The sequence below is a fragment of the Zootoca vivipara genome, chromosome 10, assembly GCF_965207765.1.
Source record: "Zootoca vivipara chromosome 10, rZooViv2.hap1.1, whole genome shotgun sequence".
Lineage (NCBI taxonomy): Eukaryota > Metazoa > Chordata > Lepidosauria > Squamata > Lacertidae > Zootoca > Zootoca vivipara.
The window spans coordinates 59,442,078-59,468,817 of record NC_142593.1 but is presented as its reverse complement, the minus strand read 5'-3'; the positions used below and the strand labels follow the sequence as shown (position 1 = coordinate 59,468,817).

General features: G+C 47.1%; 1 protein-coding gene across 1 annotated transcript in view; it reads left to right on the top strand.

The window, feature by feature from the left end:
* The window catches only part of NOL6 (nucleolar protein 6), a 54,169-nt gene extending 34,519 nt beyond the window's left edge, over window positions 1–19,650 (top strand). The window contains exons 22-26 of the mRNA XM_060280382.2: window positions 2,390–2,514; window positions 4,482–4,571; window positions 7,956–8,156; window positions 16,643–16,744; window positions 19,192–19,650. Coding sequence (XP_060136365.2) covers window positions 2,390–2,514; window positions 4,482–4,571; window positions 7,956–8,156; window positions 16,643–16,744; window positions 19,192–19,341 — 668 coding nt within the window. The 3' untranslated portion in view covers window positions 19,342–19,650. The remainder of the gene's footprint in view (window positions 1–2,389; window positions 2,515–4,481; window positions 4,572–7,955; window positions 8,157–16,642; window positions 16,745–19,191) is intronic.
* The last annotated feature ends 7,090 nt before the right edge of the window (window positions 19,651–26,740 follow it).

Below are 26,740 nucleotides of genomic sequence, written 5' to 3'. Positions count from 1 at the left end.
GGAGCTTGCAATTGCCTGCCTTAAAGGACCATTAAAGTGTAGCACAGAAGGAAGACCCCCCCCCCCCTTATCTTGGTGCAGAGCATAGCGTTCTGAAAAAATTCTGCTTTCCTTTTTTAAAATCTATGTGGCAGGTTTCTAGCTCTCATGGCTGTGAAGATGTGTTTTCAAAGTGTGTGTGTGTGTGTGTGTGTGTGTGTGTGTGTGTGTGTGCAATAGCCAGCGAGGTGTCTGTCTCAGATTTCTAAACCTTGGGTTGGAGTGCGGCTCAATGCTCAGTTTTCCTCCATGCCTGGCAAAATCTGGATAAAGTATTCCAGTATGCAGATGTGATCTATTTGCACCTTTGATACCGATTGCAGAATTCATCCTGTTCTCCAAAACTTCACTCCTATTTTTTTTTTTAAACTGCTTCATCTCCAAGATGAAAAGACCCTGGGGGCTGGGGCTGGGGCTCTGTAGCTTTCATTTTTCTCCATATTAATTTCATTAAAAGTTTTCAGCATATAATGCAGTAAAAACCAAAGAGAAATAAGACCCCCCAAAAATCAGAAAAAGGAAGAAAAAGATATAAGAGGAGAAGAAAAGAGGAAAAAAAGAAAAAGCAAAGAAATACAACAATAAATCTATCTATCGCCCTCTATCACTGCTATATCTTAATCCTCAATCCGCATACAGTGGTGCCTCGCAAGACTGATTTAATTCGTTCCACGAGTCCATTCGTTTTGCGAAAAATTAATTAAATTTCAATGCATTCCTATGGGAGACCGCGATTCGCACGACGATTTTTTCGCAAAACGAATTCGTCTTGCGCATCACCAGATTGCAAAACGCATTCGTCTTGTGAAAAATTCGTCTTGCAGGGCATTCGTCTTGCGAGGTACCACTGTACAGAGAAGGGAATCCTCACAGCTCTCAGTAGGTGTCCGTATTGTGGGTGTGCAACTATTTCGCCTTTACGTTCTCCACCGTGTGTCCAAGGCTTCCCAACCTGGTGCCCTCGAGGTGCAGTTGGACTGGAGCTCCCACCAATCCCAGCCAGCCCAGCCCATGGTCAGGGATGATGGCAGCTGCATCCCATCACCACCTGGAAGGCCGCAGGTTGGAGAAGGCCGGCCTCAGGTGTGGAAGAGGTGGGCCGTGCCTCTCCTAGGGGAATGCAGGCAGTTTGCTTTGTGGTTCGGCGCTGCCTTCCTCGTGATCTGGGAACCCGAAGCCTTTATTTTAGGAATTCTAGCTGCCGAAATCCCAAGGGAGCAGACTATTTATGTATGCGAGCACAGCTGCACGGATGTTTTTGGCCCAGAGATGGGAAGAAGATAAAGCCCCGACCAGAGAAGAATGGCAGATCAAGTGGATGGATTATGCTAAATGACCAGAAGAGTCAGAAATCAGGAAGACCAAAGTTTTAATAAGGGATGGGGGGGGGGAATTTATAATTAATATTAAAAAGCATTGTAAACATTTAAAATCGTTAGTAGGATTGGAATAACACTTGTGGTCTAATGGTGAATTTTGGACACAATGGAGAAGTAAAAGATTTGGATTATTATGAAATATGCAGGAGGAAAGAGCTAACAATAAGACCCACAAAGGGCAGGAGGGAAGTTCAGGAGATTCCTTGGAAACTTGTTTCTGTGTGGTATATGTGACTGTAAAATTTTAATCTGAAAAAAATAATAATAACCGTGATCTGGGAACAGGAGGAACTGCCTAGTTTAGAATCTAGCCCAGTAAAGTCTACAAAGGTGGACAGCTGCAGCTTCCCCAGGTGGGGGACATACCTGCCCAGCCCTACCTGAAGATGGCGGTGATTGAACTTTCTGTGGTCCTTCCAGTGAGATGGGTCCTTCTTTTCGCTTGTCTCTTGCATTGAGTGTTGTAACAGGAGAGCGGCAGAGAAACTCGGTCCACTCCCCCCCGCTAATAATAATAATAATAATATATTATTTATACCCCAGCCACTCTGGGTGGCTTCCAACAGAAGTATTAAAATACAATAATATATTAAACATAAAAAGTTTCCCTAAACAGGGCTGCCTCTAAAAGTCTGGTAGTTGTTTTTCTCTTTGACCTCTGGTGGGAGGGTGTTCCACAGGGCAGGTGCCACCACTGAGAAGGCCCTCTGCCTGGTTCCCTGCAACTTGGCTTCTCACAGTGAGGGAACTGCCAGAAGGCCCTCGGCACTGGACCTCAGTGTCCGGGCAGAACAATGGGGGTGGGGACGCTCCTTCAGGTATACTGGGCCCGAGGCCGTTTAGGGCTTTAAAGGTGAGCACCAACACTTTGAATTTTGCTCGGAAACATACTGGGAGCCAATGTAGGTCTTTCAAGACCAGTGTTATGTGGTGTCTTCTACTGTCTGACGCCGTGATGTTTTTGCATCCAGATGCAGATTACGTGGAGATCAGGAACCATTTTGTGGCTGCCCGGCCTCACCTCCCTGTCATGTTCATTGCCACCCCCAGGGACCGCCAGGACTCGGCGTGGACCAAGGAGAAGCCTTCGGCGCAGGTGAGCCCAGCTGCGGCCTCCGTCCCCTGGTTGGCCAGGTCAAACCTTTCCTTCTTGGCCTCTTTATAGAATCATAGAATCATAGTGTTGGAAGAGACCACAAGGGCCATCCAGTCCAACCCCCTGCCAAGCAGGAGACACCATCAAATCATTCTTGACAGATGGCTGTCAAGCCTCTTCTTGAAGACCTCCAAAGAAGGAGACTCCACCACATGCCTTGGCAGCAAATTCCACTGTCGAACAGCCGATCTTCCGATCTGTCCTCTCTCCTTGAAGCCTTTTCCCCACTGCTAAAATTGAACAGTGCAAAGGATGTTCAAGGTGGCAGCGCATGGATCTCCCCAGTGCTTTTTACCTGGGGGCTGCAGAAGTATGCATACTCTTAAACATTTTGTGAATCTAAGTTTGGCCTCATTGAGAGACAGTATTTCAATACGAGTAGGAAAATGTTCAGGGGTACTTTCAAGGGAAAAAGCATTGCTTCTCTCCTTCCTCATCTAATCCCCCAACAGCCCTGTGAGGTAGGTTAGGCTGACTTGGGCAAGGTCACCGGGTGAGTTTTGTGACAGAGTAGGGATTTGAACCCTGGTCTCACAGGTCCTAGTCTAGCCCAATGGCTCCCAAGCTTTTTCAAGCCACTGCCCCCTTGGTTCTATAAACTCACGCCCAGTGCCCCCTACCGCACCCTATAAAAGAGCCTTTATTCGTAATGGCACATCCCACTCAGGAAGGTTGCAACGCAATAAAATTCAAAAGTATAGCAGTTGCACATTCATTTGGAATCCAATGAAAACTATTTAGTTAATTTAATCCAGCTTTTTAAATATTGTTTTATTGAAAGAATTTCACTTGTAAAGCAATAAAGTGGTACAGAGGAAAGGAGGGGGGAAAGAGTAAAGATGTTACACCAGGCACCCCCAAACTCGGCCCTCCAGATGTTTTGGGACTACAACTCCCATCATCCCTAGCTAACAGGACCAGTGGTCAGGGATGATGGGAAGTGTAGTCCAAAACATCTGGAGGGCCGAGTTGGGGGATGCCTGTGTTACACACCCACCCTGTAGTTTCTTTAATTCAACTTGATGATCCAGTGATAATATAATAATAATAATTTATTATTTATACCCCACCCATCTGGCTGGGTTTCCCTGCCACTCTGGGAGGCTTCCAACAGAACACCAAAATAGAACAATCTATTAAACATTAAGGTAAAGGGACCCCTGACCATTAGGTCCAGTCGTGACCGACTCTGGGGTTGCGCGCTCATCTCGCATTATTGGCCGAGGGAGCCGGCGTATAGCTTCCAGGTCATGTGGCCAGCATGACAAAGCCGCTTCTGGCAAACCAGAGCAGCACATGGAAACGCCGTTTACCTTCCCGCTGTAGCGGCTCCTATTTATCTACTTGCATTTTGACATGCTTTCGAACTGCTAGGTTGGTAGGAGCTGGGACCAAGCAACGGGAGCTCACCCCGTCGCAGGGATTCGAACCGCCGACCTTCTGATCAGCAAGCCCTAGGCTCAGTGGTTTAACCCACAGCGCCACCTGGGTCCCATTAAAAGCTAAACATTAAAAGCTTCCCTAATACCAGCTTTTCAGAGTCAGGTGGTCATTTACACCTCCTGCACCTCCCTGCTGCCCCCTTACCTCTTGGCGCCCCTCTAGGTTATTCCCCCACCCGCCAGGGGACAGTACAGCCCACTTTGGGAAACCTGCTCTGACCTGTACACCGCACTGGGCCTCTCCTTTAGGGGAAGGGTGTGGAGGCAAAGGCCCCACCTGAGCCTGCTGCCCCCGAACTTCCTTTGCTCTCCTGCAGAATCGAGCCAGGCCTTGCAAAGGTGGGGGGTCTTCCCAATGCACCGGCCCTTGCCAAGTGCCCTCGTGTGCCCTCCGTCAGCGCTGGCTGTGAACGGTTCTCAAAACCTCCCCCTCTCTTCTGCCTCTTATTCTCCACCCCACACCAGGTCCTGCAGCGCCTCCTGGTTTTGGGTCAGGAATCTCTTCAGGTTTTGGAGAAGCAGCTCATGGACCCTCTGGGAAGCCAGGATGTGAAGGCAAGTTTATTCATTCATTTGTTCTATTTAATGAAAATATTGATATAACACTGTGTCCGTCTGTCTACAGGTGAAACTCGGAAAATTAGAATATTGTCGGAAAGTGCATTTATTTCAGTAATGCAACTTATTATTTTTTCTTTTACTTTCAATTTTTTACAAATGCTTTCTTTTGGAAATGCCACAGTAATAAAACAAATAGTTACAATAATACAAAAATAGACAAAAAGAAACATCGCTATTACATTTCATTAATCACATTCCATTTATAATTGACCCGCCTAACGATAAATAATTACAATTACAACAAATAAAGGCTTGGCATATCTTGCTTTGCATGTCATGCATCTATCTCAAATATTGGTTTCACCTTTTAAGTTGCATTACTGAAATAAATGCACTTTTCGACGATATTCTAATTTTCCGAGTTTCACTTCTATCTATCTATCATCTATCTATCTATCATCTGTCTATCTGTCTATCCATGAAATCATAGAATTGTAGAGTTGGTTGTCTATTCCAACCGCCTGCATTGCAGTTAACAAAATAGCCTATTCAAAGCTGTTCTGTAAGCTTGTTGGCAGACCTGGACCTGTCAAGGAGTGACAGACTTGGTTTTGGGGGGGGGGGTGTTGTGAAGCAAGTGGCAGGAGGGGCTGTTGACCCTCCTAACGTTCAGCCAAAATCTACCCTCTTGTCGCTTGTCCATGAGATCTAGTCAGCAGAGAGCACGCCTTTGCCGTCTTCCAAATATATGGCAGCCATTCAGGTTTCTGAAGAGGCTTCTGAACCCTCCCTCGTCCTTCTCTTTCCCATGGCAAACACACCCAATTCCTTCAACCTTTCCTCTTGGGACTTGATTTCCTCCTTTTGTTTCATTTTTTTAAAGGTAAGTTTCTAGTCCTCGTGACTGAAGGTTTGTAAATGACTGGATAAGATTCCCAGTAGAGGGCTCGGATGTGGGGCTTCAGTGCCTTGCATAGCTGCTCCTGCTTCCCTAGCAAAGCCAGTTTAAATGCACCATGGATGCTTTAGCAGAGTTTCCTGCATTGAAGGGCGGGTTGGCTAGATGACCCTTGGGGTCCCTCCCAACTCTACGATTCTATGAAATGATTCAAAACCATTTTAGAACTGCAGAATGAAATGTCGCAATTCATCATTCTCTTCATTGTTCATAGTCGATACGGTTTCCAGAGCTGCATTAGTCTCTGTGACTGCAGCGAATCAAAGAGCATTCGTGGCACTTTAAACCCTAACCATTTTTTGTGGCATAATTTTTTGTGGTCTCAAGGCCACTTTGTCAGGTGCACCTTAGTTGATGGAGGCTGCGAAATTGAGTTTATCTTAGCTCTGCACTTCTGCGGCTTTTGTCATCAAATTTCAATTCGTCATTTTTTCTGGAGAGAGCAAAGAGTAGATTCGGATCCCCCCCCCAAAGTCTCTTTTGCTGTGTTGCCAGTTTGTTTTTGCGAAGCTCAGGCGTGTCGCCATAGTTGCCCAGAGTACGACGACACTTGTGATGCATGATATTGCGCACAATATTGTAGAGCTGGGTGTTTTTTTGGGAGGCCTGTGTGAGAGTGACAACCACTTCCTGAAGCTGACATGCCATTGCAGCACCTCTTCCAGAACTCTCTGTTGTTCTTATTTTGCGGTCTGGGTTGTAAGCCTGCGAAAGTTGGTGCTGTGGGTTCCTCCTTGGCAGGGAGAAAACTGGTGGGCAAACCCGAGAAACTCAACTGATGGTGATTCAGCATCTTTGCAGATGCAGAAGTGGAGCACTGTGCTCCCATTTAATCATAGAATCATACAGTTGGAAGAGACCACAAGGGCCATCCAGTCCAACCCCCTGCCAAGCAGGAAACACCATCAAAGCATTCTTGACATATGGCTGTCAAGCCTCCGCTTAAAGACCTCCAAAGAAGGAGACTCCATCACACTCCTTGGGAGCAAATTCCACTGCCGAACAGCTCTTACTGGCAGGAAGTTCTTCCTAATGTTTAGGTGGAATCTTCTTTCTTGTAGTTTGAATCCATTGCTCCATATCCGCTTCTCTGGAGCAGCAGATAACAACATTTCACCCGCCTCTATATGACATCCTTTTATATATTTGAACATGGCTATCACATCACCCCTTAACCTTCTCTTCTCCATGACTTGCAGCTGTTGAGATCTGATATATAAAATTATTTTTTTCCAAAAGACCAGCTTACTGCAGGCATGGCCAGCTTGAGCCTGCAAGTCAGAGGCATCTCCCACAACCCTCACAGCTTTATGTCCTGATCTGGAGATTCTCTTCAGTCACAGTGCTAGGCATCCCAACACCGAGATCAGATCTGGACTGTTTTCACACACTAATACCACTCGCAGAATTCTACCTGTTATCTATATATATAAAAATGTAAAAATTGTGAAAGTGTGGGATCCACTTTTCTCCGTAACCGCTTGACCGATCGTCCTGAAATTTTGACACAACAATCCAGGCCACTCCCCGAGTGTTGTTAGAAAAAAATAATCCCTCAGAACTCACACCTGCGCAGGTACAAACATCTTTTTCAACAAAGTAAAACAGCGCCCTCAAGTGCATTTCCTCCCACAGTACACCCCCTCCCTTCCTGTGAAATCTACACCACACCCACAAACCCCGCCTCCACCACAAGATCCACCACTCACATCCATCCATCCATCCATCCATCCATCCATCCGGCAGAGGTGTTGAAGACCTCAGCAGAACTGAAAACAGGCCTTTTGCAGCAACAAGGCCAAACCAACTGAAAACAGGCCTTTTGCAGCAACAAGGCCCAACATTGCCAAGTGGAGGTAGGGGCCTGCCTGGGGGGGATGGGGGCCCGAATAGAGGGCAGGGATAGGTAATGGGTCAGAACAGGGTGGGGGGAGACACAGGGATGAAACCTGCCCTCTCCACAGTATCTCGACTCAAGGGGACTCTGAGGCTCAGAGGGATCTGAAGGGGGGCTATTACCCTCCATCTCACAGACTAACGCACAGCAACGCGTGCAGGGCCAGCTAGTACTTTATATGCACAATCCGAATGAATTTCAGGAACCCAAAAGTCTTCTGGTCCAAAAATAGCAGCTAGGCATTCCATTATGGCGTCTATAACCCTGGTTTATAGAGGCATTTTGCCCCTGGCTTATATATATATCTGAGTTTCTAACCCTGATTGGAGTGGAGGAATTGCATCTTGGTCTGTTGCTCTAACAGCATCAATCGCTGACAAGAACATGATGTGCAGCTGTGGTTTCCAAGACCCTGTGGGCCTTGGTGAGATGATGCTAACTCCCTTCTCTCCCTCCTTTGGGACCCGGTTCCACATTTCCCTTGCCGTCGAGCCCCATTTTGACGTGGCTTCCCCCTTGGCAGATGGTCTTCCGCCCTCCTCTGGACTTCTACGATGTCCTCATCCACCTGAACCCCAAGCAGATCCCGAGGCACCTGGAGGCAGTGGACCGGCCGGCCAAGTCCTTCTTCCGGGGAACGTTGAAAAGCAGTGCGGCTGTCAAAACCTCGGCTTTCCCAGTGGTGGATTACGACCCGGCTCAGCTCTACCTGCGGGAGCTGCAGGTAAGCAGGAGCTGGGAAAAAATAACGCAAGCAGATGTTCCGTGCTCACTATAATCATACAAGGGAGCTGCACCAAATTGTTGCACGGCTGCCAGGACTGAGTTTGTATTAGAAGAGAGGGATCATAGAATCATCGAAGCCTAGAGTTTGAAAGGGACCCTGAGGATCATCTAGTCCAACCCTCCTAGGATGCAGGTATTTTTCATCCAGCGCGGAGCTCGAACCCACCACCCTGTGATTTAGAGTCTCATGCTCTACCAACTGAGCTATGTCTTGCCTGGAGTGCTTCTGTTTGGTGTGCCTGCTAGCCATCTCCTCCTGCAGGATACTCTATTCCTTCCCCTTCCCCATGCAGTTTTCTCCTTCACAAGAGTTGGCCAGGGTTCCGTTGCCGCTGAGCACCCTCAGCCAAGTTTTACTCAAGAGTAGACCTGTTTTAAATGAACGACCCTAACTTAGTCATGTATTTTATTGGGTTCACTCTGAATAAAATTTAGTTGACTCTCACCCTCAGTCCTTGTTGAGCTGCTTGACACCTTCATTATACAGCTTCAGGCAAATACTAAATGCACCTCATTAACATGGCTTTTGACACTTGAGCTTTGTGCTTTTAGGACCCTCCTTTTTCTGAGATGGGAAGTTGTTTTAAATATTTTTAATATTGTGTTTTGATGTTGCAACCTGTCTCTGCATCCATGACAGTTGGCTTTCCGTAGTAAGTGGAAGACTTTTGTTAATTGATTGATTGATTGATTGATTAATTGCATTTATATCCAACCTTTTCCTCCAACGAGCTCAAGCTGGTGTACATTGTTCTATTTTCCCCCCCTTAATCCTCACGACAGCCCTGTGAGGGAGGACCAGGCCTGAGGTCAATCGTTGAGCTTTATGGCCGAGTGAGGATTCCAGCCAAGCAGACCTCAATCTGCAGATTCCGCAAGGCAGTTCCTGTGTTCTTAGAATGGGTGTCCATTCGCAGAGCAGTTACAATATAAAAATTAGATGGCAGGGAGGTGTGGGTGGGCGTGAGCAAATGCCATCACATATGGGGGTATTCTTCCCTCTGCCGGAAGAAGGCACATGCCAATGAAACAGTGGGGGAGGGAATACTTTTGGTGATTCCCCCTTCTTCCCCTCCCCCCCAGACTCCCAAAATCTGCCTTGGCTCTTGGGGCAGGGCACAGGGCCTGCGGTGGGGAGAGAGGAATTCCAACAGATGACCTCCTTCCCCTGTCCCTTGATAGATCATAGAATCATAGAATCATAGAATCATAGAGTTGGAAGAGACCACAAGGGCCATCCAGTCCAACCCCCTGCCAAGCAGGAAACACCATCAAAGCATTCCTGACAGATGGCTGTCAAGCCTCTGCTTAAAGACCTCCAAAGAAGGAGACTCCACCACACTCCTTGGCAGCAAATTCCACTGCCGAACAGCTCTTACTGTCAGGAAGTTCTTCCTAATGTTTAGGTGGAATTTTCTTTCTTGTAGTTTGAATCCGTTGCTCCGTGTCCGCTTCTCTGGAGCAGCAGAAAACAACCTTTCTCCCTCCTCTATATGACATCCTTTTATATATTTGAACATGGTTATCATATCACCCCTTAACCTTCTCTTCTCCAGGCTAAACATACCCAGCTCCCTAAGCCGTTCCTCATAAGGCATCGTTTCCAGGCCTTTGACCATTTTGGTTGCCCTCTTCTGGACACGTTCCAGCTTATCAGTATCCTTCTTGAACTGTGGTGCCCAGAACTGGACACAGTACTCCAGGTGAGGTCTGACCAGAGCAGAATACAGTGGTACTATTACTTCCCTTGATCTAGATGCTATACTCCTATTGATGCAGCCCAGAATTGCATTGGCTTTTTTAGCTGCTGCATCACACTGCTGACTCATGTCAAGTTTGTGGTCTACCAAGACTCCTAGATCCTTTTCACATGTACTGCTCTCAAGCCAGGTGTCTCCCATCCTGTATTTGTGCCTTTCATTTTTTTTGCCCAAGTGTAGTACTTTACATTTCTCCTTGTTAAAATTCATCTTGTTTGCTTTGGCCCAGTTGTCTAATCTGTTAAGGTCATTCTGAAGTGTGATCCTGTCCTCTGGGGTGTTAGCCACCCCTCCCAATTTGGTGTCATCTGCAAACTTGCTCAGGATGCCCTCAAGCCCATCATCCAAGTCATTGATAAAGATGTTGAACAAGACTGGGCCCAAGACAGAACCCTGTGGCACCCCACTAGTCACTACTCTCCAGGATGAGGAGGAGCCATTGATGAGCACCCTTTGGGTTCGGTCAGTAAGCCAGCTACAAATCCACTGAATTTGTATTGTCTAGCCCACATTTTACCAGCTTCTTTACAAGAATATCATGGGGCACCTTGTCAAAGGCCTTGCTGAAATCAAGATAGGCTACATCCACAGCGTTCCCTTCATCTACCAGGCTTGTAATTCTGTCAAAAAATGAGATCAGATTAGTCTGACATGACTTATTTTTCAGGAACCCATGCTGACTTTTAGTGATCACAGAGTTTCTTTCTAGGTGCTCACAGACTGTTTGCTTAATGATCTGCTCTAGAATCTTTCCTGGTATTGATGTCAGGCTGACTGGGCGGTAATTGTTTGGGTCCTCTCTTTTCCCCTTTTTGAAAATAGGGACAACATTTGCCCTCCTCCAGTCTGCTGGAGGAGACGCTGTTGGCTTCTTCTGCCAGCAGAGGAGACGCTGTTGGCTAACCCTTTGGTCTAGGGCTTACCTTCCAAGTCCCGGAGTGCAGAATCCGGGACCGGCAGCCGTGTGACACCGGAAGTTGCGTCGACGTAACTTCCAGTGTCGCTTTGCCCTTCTATGGGCACCAAAAATGGCTGCCACCGGCTTCAAAAGTAGCTTCTACGCATGACCGGAAGTGCGTCGGCGCAACTTCCGGTGTCACCCCGCCCATCTATGGGCACAAAAAATGGCCGCTGCCAACACCGGAAGTCGCGTCTACGCACTTCTGGTCATGCGTAGATGCGACTTTTGAAGCCGGCAGCAGCCATTTTTGTGCCCATAGAAGGGCAAATCAGAAAGAAAGAAAAAATGGCCGCCGGCAGGAGAAAATAACGGAGAAAAACAGGAGACGAAGTGCTATACCGGGGACCACTGGGAAAAGGTAGGTAAAAACGGGGGGTTTCCCGGGGAAAACGGGGTACTTGGCAGCTATGGTCTAGGGACCAAAGGTGCGAGGAGGTGCACATATTGAGGATGAGATTTCCAGAATAAGGGGAATGGGCGAGGGGGAAGTAAGAACACAAGAAGAGCCAGCTGGAACAGGCCCATGGCCCACCTAGTTCAGCATCCTCTTCTCACAGTGGCCAATCAGATGCACAGGCGAAACCCACAAGCAGGATCTGAGCATAAGACCCTCTCCCCTCGTGTGGTTTCCAGCAACTGGTATTCTCAAGCATTGCTGGCCCTGACCATAGAAGCAGAGCAGAGCCATCGTGGCCAGCAGCCATTAGTAGCCCACTCCTCCACGAATGTGATTAATCCTCTTTTCAAGCCTTCCGAGCTGGTGGCCATGCCTGCCTTCTGTGGCAGCGAGTCCCGCAGTTTAACAGTTCAAAGATTTTCTTTGCTGTGCCCTGAATTTTCCAACACACAGCTTTGTTGGATATCCATGAATTCTGGTGTCACGAGGCAGGGGGAGAACTTAGAATCATAGAGTTGGAAGAGACCACAAGGGCCATCCAGTCCAACCCCCTGCCAAGCAGGAAACACCATCAAAGCTTTCTTGGCATATGCCTGTCAAGCCTCTGCTTTGTTGTTGTTGTTTAGTCGTTTAGTCGTGTCCGACTCTTCGTGACCCCATGGACCAGAGCACGCCAGGCACTCCTGTCTTCCACTGCCTCCCACAGTTTGGTCAAACTCATGTTCGTAGCTTCGAGAACACTGTCCAACCATCTCGTCCTCTGCCGTCCCCTTCTCCTAGTGCCCTCAATCTTTCCCAACATCAGGGTCTTTTCCAGGGAGTCTTCTCTTCTCATGAGGTGGCCAAAGTATTGGAGCCTCAGCTTCACGATCTGTCCTTCCAGTGAGCACTCAGGGCTGATTTCCTTCAGAATGGATAGGTTTGATCTTCTTGCAGTCCATGGGACTCTCAAGAGTCTCCTCCAGCACCATAATTCAAAAGCATCAATTATTCGGCAATCAGCCTCTGCTTAAAGACCTCCAAAGAAGGAGACTCCACCACACTCCTTGGCAGCAAATTCCACTGCCGAACAGCTCTTACTGCCAGGAAGTTCTTCCTAATGTTTAGGTGGAATCTTCTTTCTTGTACCGTAGTTTGAATCCATTGCTCTGTGTCTGCTTCTCTGGAGCAGGAGAAAACTTAACCCTATCCACTTCTTCCTGTGCCGTGTAGAGCTTTACAAGTCTCTATCTGCAGCAGAAACCTAGGCAGAAACTTATAAACGTAAGCAGCAGAGCTGCTAGCTCTCTCGGCCGGTACGTAGATTGCTTAATGCAGACCACAAAGTGGCCTCAGGGATGTTGCTGCTGCAAACTCCAGGGAAACAAGATAAAAAGGAGGGATTCACCATGCAGGAAGCAGGCAAGCGGTAGCTGCTTTTGGAGAACCTGGTGACACCCGGGTCGTTCCCAGACCGAGCCAATTCTTCAACAATCGCCTTGCAACAGAGCGAGGGAACAGGTTCTGTCCTGATCTGTGCCTCCATTGACTCCTGGCAAAAGGGAAGTTTCCCAGGCAGTGCGTAACCCTTCCTTATTATTATTATTTTTTAAAAGCATCTGGATTTTGTTGCTTCAGCAGCTTCTGAATCACACTGTGGTTTTTAACAAGAAGGTTCAGAATCCTGGCAGGGCACAGAGCAATATTCCTCCCGACGTTTATTAGCACACATGGCTTCATTAAGCAAGCGTCCGTCATGAGAAAAGGCGGTGGGGGGGGGAGGCGATTAGCACCCCATATATTCCTTTGTGCCTAGACATAAACCGTAATCTCTCAGGCTTATTAGTATAATAGCATCATCATCCACGTGCAAGTTAATGCAATGAGGCAGAGGTTTTCAACCTGTGTTGCCTCGGCACTCTCCTTTTCCCTATTCACATCAGCCATCCTTGCTGAATATCTGCAAATACTTCTCTTGATCTCTCTCTCTCCCTCCCTGAGTCTGGCCTGAAACCCCACAGGGGAGCCACAGAAAATATGCGGTTGGTCAAAGGCACCATGGGCTCAAAAGGGTTGGAAAGCCACTGCAATGTGCAGTGGTTTCAGTTGGACCCAGTCAACTGTTTCAGTTGCGCAAACTTAAACCTGGCCTCCCTCTGCAGGAGCAGCCCGAGATTGCCTCCGCTTTACGGTTAATCTGTGGAACTCACTCCCACAGGAGGCATGGGCCCTGCTTTTGGGTTTCCCTTTGGGGCGGGTGCCTGGTTGGCCACTGTGAGAGCAGGATGATGGACTAGATTGGGGCATGGGCCTAATCCGGCTTTTCTTATTTTCTTATGCACGTGCATAGGCTGAGTTATCAGGTCATGTGAGGTTAGTGGCTGAGCCAACGGTCCAGGCAGGCTTAATATGTTAATTATTAATTGATTATTAATATATTAAGAACTTTCGTACAAATAAAAATATTTGTATACCAGTGTTGCATCACACACACACACACACACACACACACATGATTTACAGCAATAAAAACATAGGTAAAGGGACCCCTGACCATTAGGTCCAGTCGTGACCGACTCTGGGGTCGCGGCGCTCATCTCGCGTTATTGGCCAAGGGAGCCGGCATATAGCTTCCAGGTCATGTGGCCAGCATGACTAAGCCGCTTCTGGCGAACCAGAGCAGTGCACGGAAACAGCATTTACCTTCCCGCTTGGAGCGGTACCTATTTATCGATTTGCACTTTGATGTGCTTTCGAACTGCTAGGTTGGCAGGAGCTGGGACTGAACAACAGGAGCTAACCCCATTGCAGGGATTCGAACCGCTGACCTTCTGATCAGCAAGCCCTAGGCTCTGTGGTTTAATCCACAGCGCCACCTGCATCCCAAGAAAAACATAAACCCATACAATAAAACCATTACAAAATTAAATAACGGGCATTAGTTAATCACCGCGGAAGAGTTTACTCTTAATTGCCCTCCTAGGCCTGGCAGAACAGAAACCGTTCCAGCAGGCATTTTTAGAGCTGGCACAGAAGGAACCCTGCTGAATCTCTGGTGGCAGGAACCGGGACGATGGTGCTATAGGCTCGGTTTCTGTGGGTATATACCAGGTTCTGCCCCACGTCTCAAGCCCCTAGGCTAAGTGACTGGAGCACCTTCAGCGTGACCCGATAGCCTGGACTCACAACCGCAATTGTGAGCACCATTCAGTAACAGCAGAGATCCACGCGGAAGCTTGCTGTGGAGGTTAGAAGCATACCTCATTTTATTTATTTACAAAAGCTACATACTATAGAATACACTGGCTTGCAGGAGTGTTACATTGCTCACTCAGCCACCTTATCTCTACAAGGTAAAAACGAAACCAGTCAATCAGTCAGGGATGGAAGAAGAGAAGAGCAGTTCCTCCCCCTCCTTTCTCAAAACATCAGATCACCAGATTCTCGCAACGGGAGGGCTGAAAATGTCAACAGTTTCTTGGTATCAAACGAACCTCGCCAACTCTGGGAACGATTTAATAACGAAAAGGAAAGCTGGACCCAGAAGAGGGGTTTGATGGAAGTGAGATTTTGACATGACTGCAGTTGTATAATAATAATAATAATAATAATAATAATAATAATAATAATAATAATAATAATATATTATTTATACCCCGCCCATCTGGCCAGGTTCTTCCAGCCACTCTGGGCGGCTTCCAACAAAATACAGAAATCCATCAAACATTAAAAGCTTCCTTAAGCAGGGCTGCCTTGAGATGCCTTCTAAAGGTCTGGAGGTTGTTGTATACTTTGAGGGCAGAGCTTCAGTTCCCCCTTCTTGTCCTTGTGCAGCAATAAATCTGCTAGCGCATTCACAAAGCTAAGCAGGGTCCGGTATGGTTTCAAATTGGATGGGAACCGCATGTTGAGATTCCTGCTTTGCAGGGGATTGAACTAGATGACCGTTGGAGGGGGTGTCCCTTCCGACTCTACGGTTCTATGATTCTATGAGTGAACGTTACCCATTCATTTATATGGAAGGCGGTTTATGGGAGCTTTCCCCAGCCTGGTGCCATCCAAACGTTTTGGGTTACAATTCCCACAAGCCCCAGCCTGCACAACTGATGGGAGCTGAGCTGTAGTCCAAAACATCCGGGTGGGGTGGGGTGGGGGAAATCCCAGTCCTAGTCTCTGAGCCCCTTGGGTGCGTTATACGCAGCAATCTAATCTAGAAATCTGTTTCCCGCCAGCGTTGCAAAACAGGCAAGCAATTTGCAGTCAGCTTTCCGGCTATTTTCCAGGTGTCCTTGTGACACAAGAGGGGCTCTCCACGTGGCCTTGGAACACCAGGGACTGTGCTGAGCTGCTTGGAAAAGAAGCTACTGGTCTCTCCTCCTCTTCCCCCTCCCCCTTAAAACAAACAGAGAATTCAACACGAGCTGAGCTTCATTTTGTCCATGCATTGATGCATTAGCTTTATGTCGAGGGTGGGTCTCAACGCACATAAAGATTGACCTGTGTGTGACCTTGATGGGCGTTGGGCAGATATATGGGTAGGTGATGTTGAGGCTTTGCTCCGTTCTAAACCGTTTTAGAGTCATTTGTTTATTTGCAACGGCTGATGGGGCAAGACGAGCCCAGCTTAAGTCTTATGTGAAAGCATTTCCCCTTACAGGAATGTATTGGCAAGCTTCGCCCAATCTCCATCTGTCACTCTGACCCTCCTCTCGGTTTTCTCCCTAGCCAAAATGTGACGAAGGAGCCAATCGTTTATGAGCTTCAGGCTGCTGCGCGGCCTCAGTCTCCCCCTGGGGCAGGAACGCATTCCTCCGCTGTTTCTCACAACAACCCTCGCCTTTGAGCGCCTTATTTTTTGAGTTTCCCTGCAATCTGCATATCACAGACCAGGTGTTAACTTGCAGATGCCAGAAATAATCAACATACCGAAGATCTGGAATAAATCACATAAATACCTTTTTATTTCTTCTTGGTTAAACCCAACCTGGTAATATCACAGGAACAAATAACATTACATAACCTAAGATGCTGCGAGGTGGAATGGCTTTGAGGACATCATGTCTTCATTGAGAATCCCTGGGAATAATTGGAACCGGTGACGCTTGGTTCAAGTTTTAAATTTGTTGCTCTCAGAGTCCTCTTTCTACACCTTATCGTAGTTTGGATTGTTCTGTTTGTGACATAAACATTCGTGATATGTTCTAACCATGCAATTTTTGCAGAAGTGTTCGTTTGGCACCTCTGTATCAATGCAGGTTTGGATCAATGTTGTCCTTCCAAAACAGCCAGCTTAACCCTGGTCTCTTCTAAACCTCTCTCCTTTCCAGGAGGCCTTCAGTGACCTGGCGATGTTTTTCTACGACAAGCATGGAGGAGAGGTGATAGGAGTCCTCTGGAAGCCTCCGGCCTTCGAGCCACAGCCTTTCAAGGTGAGGTGGTTTGAACCCTAGGATTTGGACCATGTGCATTTTTGTAACCTGGCTTCTAGGTCGCAATCAGGGCCGGCGCGTCCATTAAGGCGAACTAGGCAGCTGCCTAGGGCACCAAAATGGAGGGGGCGCTGGCCAGCCTGCCCGTCCCCCGGTGCTGCCTGGGGCTGCCTCTTCCACGCCCTCAGCTGTTGAGCGGCTTCAGGCCGCTCTCCGGAGGCGCGGAGGCTGCCTTTCATCCCGCCTTTCAGCCAAGGAACTCTCTCTCTTTTTTTCCTACTTTTTTATTTTTTCCTATTTCCTATTTTTATTTTTTCTCTTTTCTCTATTTTTTATTCCACTTTTATTTTTTCTAAAAAAGGTCAACAACTCTGGGAAATTGGGGGGGTGGTGGTGCCAGAAGGTGATCTCGCCTAGGGCGCAAACAACCCTAGCAGCAGCCCTGGTCGCAATTGCACAGGGCCCTCTGTGTACAAGGCGCTGGGCAGCAAATAGAGGTGGCAGGAGAGCGTTCTGCCTGCCAGAATGCTTAGAGCTGATGTTAAGTGACACAGGGAGGGACGGCTCAGGGAGAGGCTTGCAGAGAGAAGGGGAATCTTGGCCGATGAGCGAGGGGCTGCTGTTTCGGCAAGCGACATGGCGAAAGGTGCAGAGACCTTTTGGGTTGGAGGGGAGAAAGGATCTAAGGGGGGGATAGATGAGGAGCAAGCTAGAAGATAGATAGATAGATAGAGAGAGAGAGAGAGAGAGAGAGAGAGAGAGAGAGAGAGCAGGTGCAAAAGAAGATGAGGGACAAGAAAGGCCAGAGCTGATTGATGAAGGGCTTGGCAGCGATCCCAGATAAGAAGCCACTTTGGAAGTGCAAGATGTATGGTAGCTGGAGGGAAAGGTGACTTGAGCAGAGGGTGGGGAACTCCTGGCTTTCAGACAAAGGATAAATAAATAAATCTACATGGCTGCTCCTTTGGAACTGCAACTGCTCATGTGGATAAGAGAGTCGGAGGGTGTTGGAATTTGCATGGCTTGGCATGCCCAACTGGTTGCAGAACAGAGCCTCTAGCTTGAAATCTGATGAGAGTCGGCTGAATAATCAAGCCTCCTTTCCCCACCCCCAACACCCCCACCCTTTTTTACTAGCAAAATAAGTTCCTAGCCCTCATGGTGGCAGGTGCACCACCCTGGCTGCCCCTGTGCTGTTGTGTATATGCATTTTGTGCATCATTTGGGGTCCTGTTGGCCGACAGATTCTGCTCAAATGGCTCAGGCTGGCTTGCAGTTTTGGAGGCTAGCAAGACCTAGGGAGCGGGGCTCAATTCAAGGATCATGCCCAAACCATGGTTAAAGGAGAAACTCGAGTACGGTTTAGCAAACCATGTTGCTTAGCAAAGGTTTCTTCCTCACTCTTCCAGAGTAATAGGAAAGTTTTAGGACAGTCTTCCCGCTAAAGCAACAGATTATTTATTGCAAAGCATGGAATCTATACCAGTAAGATAGAAACAGTATCAGACCGTCTTAAATTGGCCAGATAAGTAAAAAAGAAAAGAAAAAAAGAGGTATTTTTAACTTACCTTTACAACCTCGGTCCTGTATACCTGAAGGAGCGTCTCCACCCCCATCGTTCAGCCCGGACACTGAGATCCAGCGCAGAGGGCCTTTTCGGTAGTGGCGCCTGCCCTGTGAAACACCCTCCCATCGGAAGTCAAGGAGATAAACAACTACCTGACATTTAGAAAACACCTAAAGGCAGCCCTGTTTAGGGAAGTTTTTAATCTGTGATATTTTAATGTATTTTGCTATTTGTTGGAAGCCACCCAGAGTGGCGGGGGGAACCCAGCCAGATGGGCGGGGTATGTATAAATAAATAAATAAATAAATAAATAAATAAATAAATAATAACCTGGCATTGTAAAGGTAAAGATCAGCTCTATGCAAGTTGGTTTGAGGAAGAAATTCCAAATACTGGGTGTCACCACTGAAAAGGCGGTGGTTTGGAAACCATGGTTTGTGCTAACCAAGGTTTGTTGCGATACCTAAATGGGAAAACCACACTCTCTGCACCTCTGGAGGCTCTTATAGCACGGAAGTAGAAATCAGGGCCGGCTCTAGGGGAAGGCTGGGTGGTGAGGGGTTCCAGGGCGCTGGGCTGCCAGGGGGGCGTTGCGCGGTGCGCAGCGTCCACCCACCAGCCGCAGCAAGAAACGGGGCGGGGGCACCGGAGTGATCTCCGCACCATGGTGCCCGGGCGCCCCGACATGCTTAAGACGACCCTGGTAGAAATGCTGAGCAGATGGATGATGAAACCAGAGAGGCGAGCTGCAAACCATGGTTTGTCTACCTGTTCAGAACCTCAGTTCAGATTTTGGTTCTAAACCTGGATTTGGTACAATGCTTGAGTAGAGCTGTGGTCTGAACTCAGTTGCTTATTATATCTGTTCTTTCTGTCACAGGCGCTGAGCATGAAAGGAAGAATGATGTCCGCCCTCGCCCCTGAGCCTCTGACAGTTCCCAACGTGGAGGCCATTTTGGAAGACTTCAAGATTTTGGGGGAAGGATTGGTCAAGTCAGTAGAGGCTCGTACAGAGAAATGGTCCATTTAGAATCTTTTGGAACTTTGTGCTGCGTGTATAAAGCGTTGCCCAGGGTGTGTTCTCACCCATGACTTTTCCCACTTAGAACTGTCTTATAAGAAAGGTATTTTTACTACATACAAACTTCTCTCGATCCTGTTTCCTCCTAGAGACTCATCCAGTTTAGAGAAACCTGACCTTCCTAATAAAGGACTCTGCTATTGTAGAAACTCTTATTAAATCCTCTTCCCGCCACCTTTCGAGGCCAAGGAAATAATTGGAACATTTCCCTTTATTTGTCTAGTGGAATTCTAATTAAAACACCACTCCCTCGTAAAACCGCCAAGGTGTGAAATGCTGTTTTCTCCAAAGCTTATTTTACTCTTGAGTTAGCACATACAGAACTCTCTCCCAGTCAATAAATAGATTCAGGATGCTTATACCTGAGAATCATAGAATTGGAAGGGTCTCCAAGGGTCATCTAGGCCAGCCCCCTGCAGTGCAGGCTTCACAGCTGTAGAATCTCTGAAAACAAGCTCGCTCCATCTTCCATGTCGCAGCCCTTTAGCCTGCAGAAATCATGCAAATGCACTTGTACTTATTTTTGCAAAGTTCGTTTTGCCTTCTTCATTCAGATTTTCCAGATCAGCCACCTCTGCATGCTCTCTAGAGCTCCCTCCCGTTATCTGTCCACCTTGAAAGCCATATTCACAGCCCTAAGGACTAGAAACCTCTCTCCCACTTTTAAAATAGACACCGAGGCTTTCAATATTCGGAATTTTGTGCTGGTGTTAATTCATAAAACAACCAAACAAACCCAAGCTCTGGATAGGAGCCACAGCACACTCACATTGCAGCCTTGTGGTTGATATTTTTGCAACATGCTGCAGTTGCAACATCAGTTAATGCTTTGCGGTTCCACCACTGCGTTAGTAGAGAATGAGTAGAAATTAGGAGTCGGCTATGCTTAGCTTGGAAAAGAGAAGACAGAGAGGGTGACATGAGAGCCATCTCCAGATATCTTAAGGGCTGTCACACAGAAGATGGGGCAAGCTTGTTTTCTCCTGCTGCGGAGGCTAGGACCTGAACCGATGGATTAAAGTTGCAAGAAAGGAGATTCCGATTAAACATCAGGAAGAACTTTCAGAGCTGTTCAACGGTAGAACAGGCCAACTCAGAAGGTGGTCGACTCTCCTTCCTTGGAGGTTGAAAAGTTGGATGGCCATTTATCACGGATGCTTTAGTTGTCATTCCTGCATTTCAGGGGGTTGGACTAGAGGACCCTTGGAGTTCCCTTTCAACTCTTGTCCCTGTGGGTCACTACGAGGATTCTCCCAGGTCTTCTCTTCCTGTCCCGTCCCATCCCCACCTTGCCACGCAAAGCCTCCCTGCAGCCCATTTGCCCCAGTCTAGTTGCCGTGCCCTCAATTATTTTGGCCAGGCAGGGGTGGGGAAGCTTTCTTAAGCCCGAGGGCCACACCCCCTCCATTCTTGGCAACCTTCTGGGTGGCCACATGCCCCTCGTGGGCGGGGCCAGAGACACAAGTGGGCGGAGGAACAAATGCAAATCTTGCCTAGTTACTACACTTGCACCCTCCCGCCTCTGCCCTTCCACCCAAGGTTTCCCAAACTTGGGTCTCTGGCTGTTTTGGAACTACATCACCCATCACCCCCTAGCTTGCAGAACCTGTGGTCAGGGGTAATGGGAATTGTAGTCCCAAAACAGGTGGAGACCCAAGCTTGGGAAACCCTGATCATGAGTCAACAGTGTGATGCAGTACTGTAACTAAAAAAGCCAATGCAATTCCGGGCTGCATCAATAGGAGTATAGCATCTAGATCTAGGGAAGTAATAATACCACTGTATTCTGCTCTGGTCAGACCTCACCTGGAGTACTGTGTCCAGTTCTGGGCACCACAGTTCAAGAAGGATACTGACAAGTTGGAACGTGTCCAGAGGAAGACAACCAAAATGGTCAAGGGCCTGGAAACGATGCCTTATGAGGAATGGCTTAGGGAGCTGGGTATGTTTAGCCTGGAGAAGAGAAGGTTAAGGGGTGATATGATAGCCATGTTCAGATATATAAAAGGATGTCATATAGAGGAGGGAGAAAGGTTGTTTTCTGCTGCTCCAGAGAAGCGGACACGGAGCAATGGATTCAAACTACAAGAAAGAAGATTCCACCTAAACATTAGGAAGAACTTCCTGACAGTAAGAGCTGTTCGGCAGTGGAATTTGCTGCCAAGGTGTGTGGTGGAGTCTCCTTCTTTGGAGGTCTTTAAGCAGAGGCTTGGCAGCCATCTGTCAAGAATGCTTTGATGGTGTTTCCTGCTTGGCAGGGGGTTGGACTGGATGGCCCTTGCGGTCTCTTCAAACTCTATGATTCTATGATCTAGGCAAACAAGAAGCAGGAGTGGTGTTCAAGGACGCATTTCACCCAGGAAGAAAACAGCTGGCGATGGGTGTAGAGCCTGGAAAGAGTTTTGAGGGCCAGGCAGAGAGGCTTGCAGGGCTGCATTCAGTCCCTGCGTCTGAGGTTCCTCCGTCCTGCATTCACACACAACCTGCCCTGGGTATTTTTGCTGCATCGATGCATCAACATAACTCCTAATGTTGCTGCTGATTGAGCACACAGTCACCCAATCCTGTGTCGTGAAGTCTCCTTTTGCCTTGTGCAGAAAAGCGTGGCCAGGATCGTGCTCTTTAAGCCCCTCCTTCCCAGTAAAACAAGACGGTGCCTGGTTTAAATATGCCCTGAGTGCAAACAGAAACTTGATAAACCCTTCCAAATATAACTCTTACTAACGCTTATAAACTTTTTAATGCCTGTCGTGCACCTGGAGCAGGAAAAGGCTTCCGCTTGGGAGGTGACGCTTCTCTGGGATGTCTGGAAGAATCTGGAAAATGAAGAAAAGACTCTTGGGAACCGCAGGTGGCAAAATAGGCACTGGAAGATCCAAACTAGGCTGGCACCTAGGAGTTGTAATCCAATAGCTGGTGGGAGTTGTAATCCAAAACATTGGAGGGCACCAGGTTGACAAAAGCGAGCCTAGTTCAGATCTCACCTGTGCCAAGATCTCAGCCGGTGGCCTTGGGTATCTCTGCCTCAGGCCACCTGCAGTGTGAAGACAGTAAGAAGGCTGACCGCTCTCTTTCACGAGGTTGTGGGAAGCACTTTGCATTCTACAACCCACAATTGCAGGGGGGGTAAAAACTGAATGTCACTCCCTTACTCGCATTTTCTCTAAACTAAAAATTCCCCAATGCTGAAGCTCTTCCCCGGAGGGAAGTTGTTCCTTCCCATCGATCAGGTCGGTTGCCTTTTTCCCTCTCTTTTTGAATACATTTCATTAACATTCACAAAAAAGGAATACAAAAGTTAATATCCAGTACCCTTTTTATCCAAAGCTGGAAAGCTAATCTAAATTAAAACATGGGCCAGAAAAGGAGAGAGAGAAAGCAATATAGGGAAAGGATAAAGAGAAAAGAGAAAAGGGGAGAGAAATTATTCGACACACCCACTCCATGATAACACTCAACAAATCCACTTTCTATAAACCATTGGCTGCCTTTTTAGGAACTTTTCTCAATATCCTTTTTGGGACGAGGCGACCAGAACCAGACAGAGTATTCCAAGTGTACTAGCGCCTTATATTTGCATAACAGGAGACACCCTGATCCTTGCCGATCCCTCCTTGGAGCCACCCAGCCTGTGAGAACAACTGGCAGGTGTGCAAGACCAGTAAGCCCATTACTAAACCATCAATACGATGTCTTGCATATCACACTGAAGAAAGGGAACGGAGATTACAAAGAAATCCTGCTAGCCTTTGACTACACCTTTTCTCTCTTGCTAATTAAGAGCTAAACCTGTGAAAAGCAAATCATCTTTGGAGGTCAACTCAAGCAGGAAATGCCGCCGTTCTCCTCCAGAAGGCTTTGAGATCTCCTGGCAAACATTGCCTCGACAGCCCCTTCGTTCCTCTCACAATGAGCGAGGTTTGCCGTGGCATGCCTTAATCGCCCGTCTCGCTTTTTCGGCCTGCGTTTCCTGACAGCTTTAATACCATCTCAGTGGAAGAGGCAATGAGGAAATGGGAGCAGTTGGTTTTGTTTGCAGGACTGTGGGGGGGGGGGTCCATTTGGCAGCTCCCTGTCTTGAAAAGTTGAGCTCCACCCATGAAATGCCATGTGGGGACGAGAAAAGCAACCAAACCCCAACTCCAGAAAGAAAGAAAAAAGGTATTGATTAATGTTCACTGGCTTTTATCCTAGTTTAACCCAGGGCTCTGCAAAAGAAGCACATGCTATGGGCATCAAGGGGGCTGCCACAAATTTCCCATTGTTGGATTTTTAACATTAATGGTCACAAGTTTCTGAGCGTATATTTCCAAAATCCCAACAGAACAACTCTGCAATAAGACCGGCCGGCCGGCCGGCCTATCTGCACAAACTATAGAAGCATGGAGATTAGTTTTGAGCATCTGATTGAAGGCTTTGCAATTAGAAAAAAGCAGGAGGGAATTTTTCAAATACAAATAGTGGAAGTATACAGAAACAAACATCGTTTTCCATCCTACTCCACGTTTTGTTTCGTTTCAAAAAAATAAGGCGTCATTTCACGGTTTATTGTTGCTTATGTTTTCAATTCGATCTGTATGGGGGCACCCATTTTTTTAAGTGCTTAGGGACTACAAATTTGGCCCTGGCTGGAGGCAGCAGTCCCTCTGAATATAAGTAGCTGGAAACCACTAGAGGGAAGAGGGCTCTTGTGGCTCAATCCTGCTTGCAGGATTCCGCGGGTTTCCATTGGCTTGATCCAGCAGGCTCTCATGATGTTCTTAGGCCTAGGTCTCATGCGTCTTGTGGTTCTGAGCACACACCTGCATGCGTGCCCAGGACGGAAAAATGCAGCAGGGTGTGGCGTGCGTCTGAGATACACTCACGGTACATTCCAAAAAGCTCCACACTCTGGGGTGGATGGCAAGCTCCAGAAAACGCTCTAAAATTGTGAAGGTGCGGAAATCAATGCACTAAAAGCCCACACAGAAAAATGGGCTGTGAACAGCTCATGTGCAATGGGAGGGGTCCACCCAGAAGCATGCTCAGCGAACATGAGAAACGGTGCCAAGTCACGCCAGTTGAGTTTTGATGCTGGTAGCAGCTTTTGCGGCAGGAGTCTTGCCTAACCTTACCCAGGAATCGCAGGGATGGAAGCTTGGACCGCCTGCATGTAAGCAGGTGCTCTGCTACCGACCTACAGAACCAGGTCATCTTCAGGACACAGTTCATTGGCAAAGTGGGCGCTTTGCATGAGAAGGCTCCAAGTTCCCAGTCCCTGGTGTCCTTTTCTCTGCCTGAGACCATGGAGAAGAAGAAGAGTTTGGATTTGATATCCTGCTTTCTCACTACCAGAAGGAGTCTCAAAGCGGCTAGCATTCTCCTTTCCCTTCCTCTCCCACAACAAACACTCTGTGAGGTGAGTGGGGCTGAGAGACTTCAGAGAAGTGTGACTAGCCCAAGGTCACCCAGCAGCTGCATGTGGAGGAGCGGAGACACGAACCCGGTTCCCCAGATTATGAGTCCACCGCTCTTAACCACTACACCACACTGGCTCTACACTACACCACACACATCTGCCAGGGATACTAGACAGTATTAGATGGGCAAATGGTATTCTTTCATATGCAGAATGAGAAAACGTTTCTCAGACTCAGCTGTTGACGGGTCGCCAACTTGGATGGCATACCCTCCACCATTTCTCCTACAAAAATCGGGATGTGCTATTCCATTATAGTACAAATTTTATTATTTATACCCCACCCATCTGACTAGATTGCAGCAGCCACTCTGGGCGGCTTCTAACATATATAAAAACAGAAAACATTGAACATTTTTTTAAAAAACTTCCCCATACCGGGCTGTCTTCAGATGTATTCTAAAAGTTGTATAGTTACTTATCTCCTTGGCTCGGGGGTCGCATAACTCCATACCCTCCAACAGTTCTCCAAGGAAAATAGGGACGTCCTAATGAAAAGCGGCACATTCCGGGATCGAATCAGAATCTGGGAATGCTTTTGCAAATCTGGGATTGTCCCTGGAAAACAGGGACACTTGAGGGACTGAGATGGCTTTAAAAGAAGTTTAGATAAATTCATGAAAGACAAAGCTACCAGGGTCTGCTAGCTGGGAATCGCAGGTGTGCAGAGGACTGTTGCGCTCATGTCTCGTCAGTGGGCTTTCCAGAAGAGGAATTTTATCAGCCACTGTGAGAACAGGATGCTGTACTAGAGGAGTCCTTCACCTTATCTAGCAAGCTGTTTTGATGTTCTTTGGTGACCAACATGGTGACTTTTTATAAAGTTACTTTTTTATTTGCAGATTTTTTTATTTGCAGGGGAAATCCAAGGAAGAAAAAGAAAATTACAGAAAAATAAATAACATACCATATTGTAAAATAATAATATACTAATCACAATTGGGGGGGAGCTACCATTTGTTCACATTACAGGCGCAATAACCACCAGTCTTTTCCTGATGTACACTAAGCCTTTGAGCCCCTCCCACCAACTCAATGCCCCCTTGGTCATGAGGGGAGTTCCCTTTCCTCCCTTGAAACATCTGTAGAACAAAAAGAGGACGTTGTTAAGACTGACGTCTTTCTCTACTTCCTCTTTCATTTTTAAAAAAAGTACTTTTCAAGTTTATATATTTCATTAGTTTTACAATCAATTTAACATTTCAGAATTTGACTTCTTTCCCCCTCTTTCTGCAGTTCCTTATATATTTTACTATCTTCTGCATATCCAAATTCATTTAATTTGCTCATTTAATTATCTACTTTATATATATATACCCTTATGAAACTGCAGGTTATTACAATCCTGCGAATGTTTGTATCTGTTTGCAATTGATAAATATTCAATAAACTATTGCCATTCTTTTATATATTAAAAAGTTTGTGATATTGATTTCTTATTCTTCCGGTAAGTTTCACCATTTCTGCATATTCCATATACACATTGCATATTTTTTCAGCTCAAGCTGAAGGCTTGAGTTAATTGTACTGGAGAAGACCTTCACATAAAATCCTTGGAAAGGTAAACTGCTTGTGCTTTCACTTTTTCCATTTCTTGATTATTATTCGCATTAGCATTAGTACCGTATTAGTAGGGAGTAGTACTGGTAGGGAGAGGGAATCCAAATGCATCCAAATGCATTGGAGACGTTGCAGTGGATTTGAGAACATAAGACTTCACCTGCTGGATGGGACAAAAAGTCGGACTTGCACTATCCATTTGAAACAATACCATACCACTGTAAGCAGTCATGTCCTCCTGCAAAGAATCCTGGGAAATGTAGTTTGTTAAGAGTGCTGAGATTTCTTAAGAGACCTGCACTGCCCTCCCAAGCTACAATTTTTAAAGTT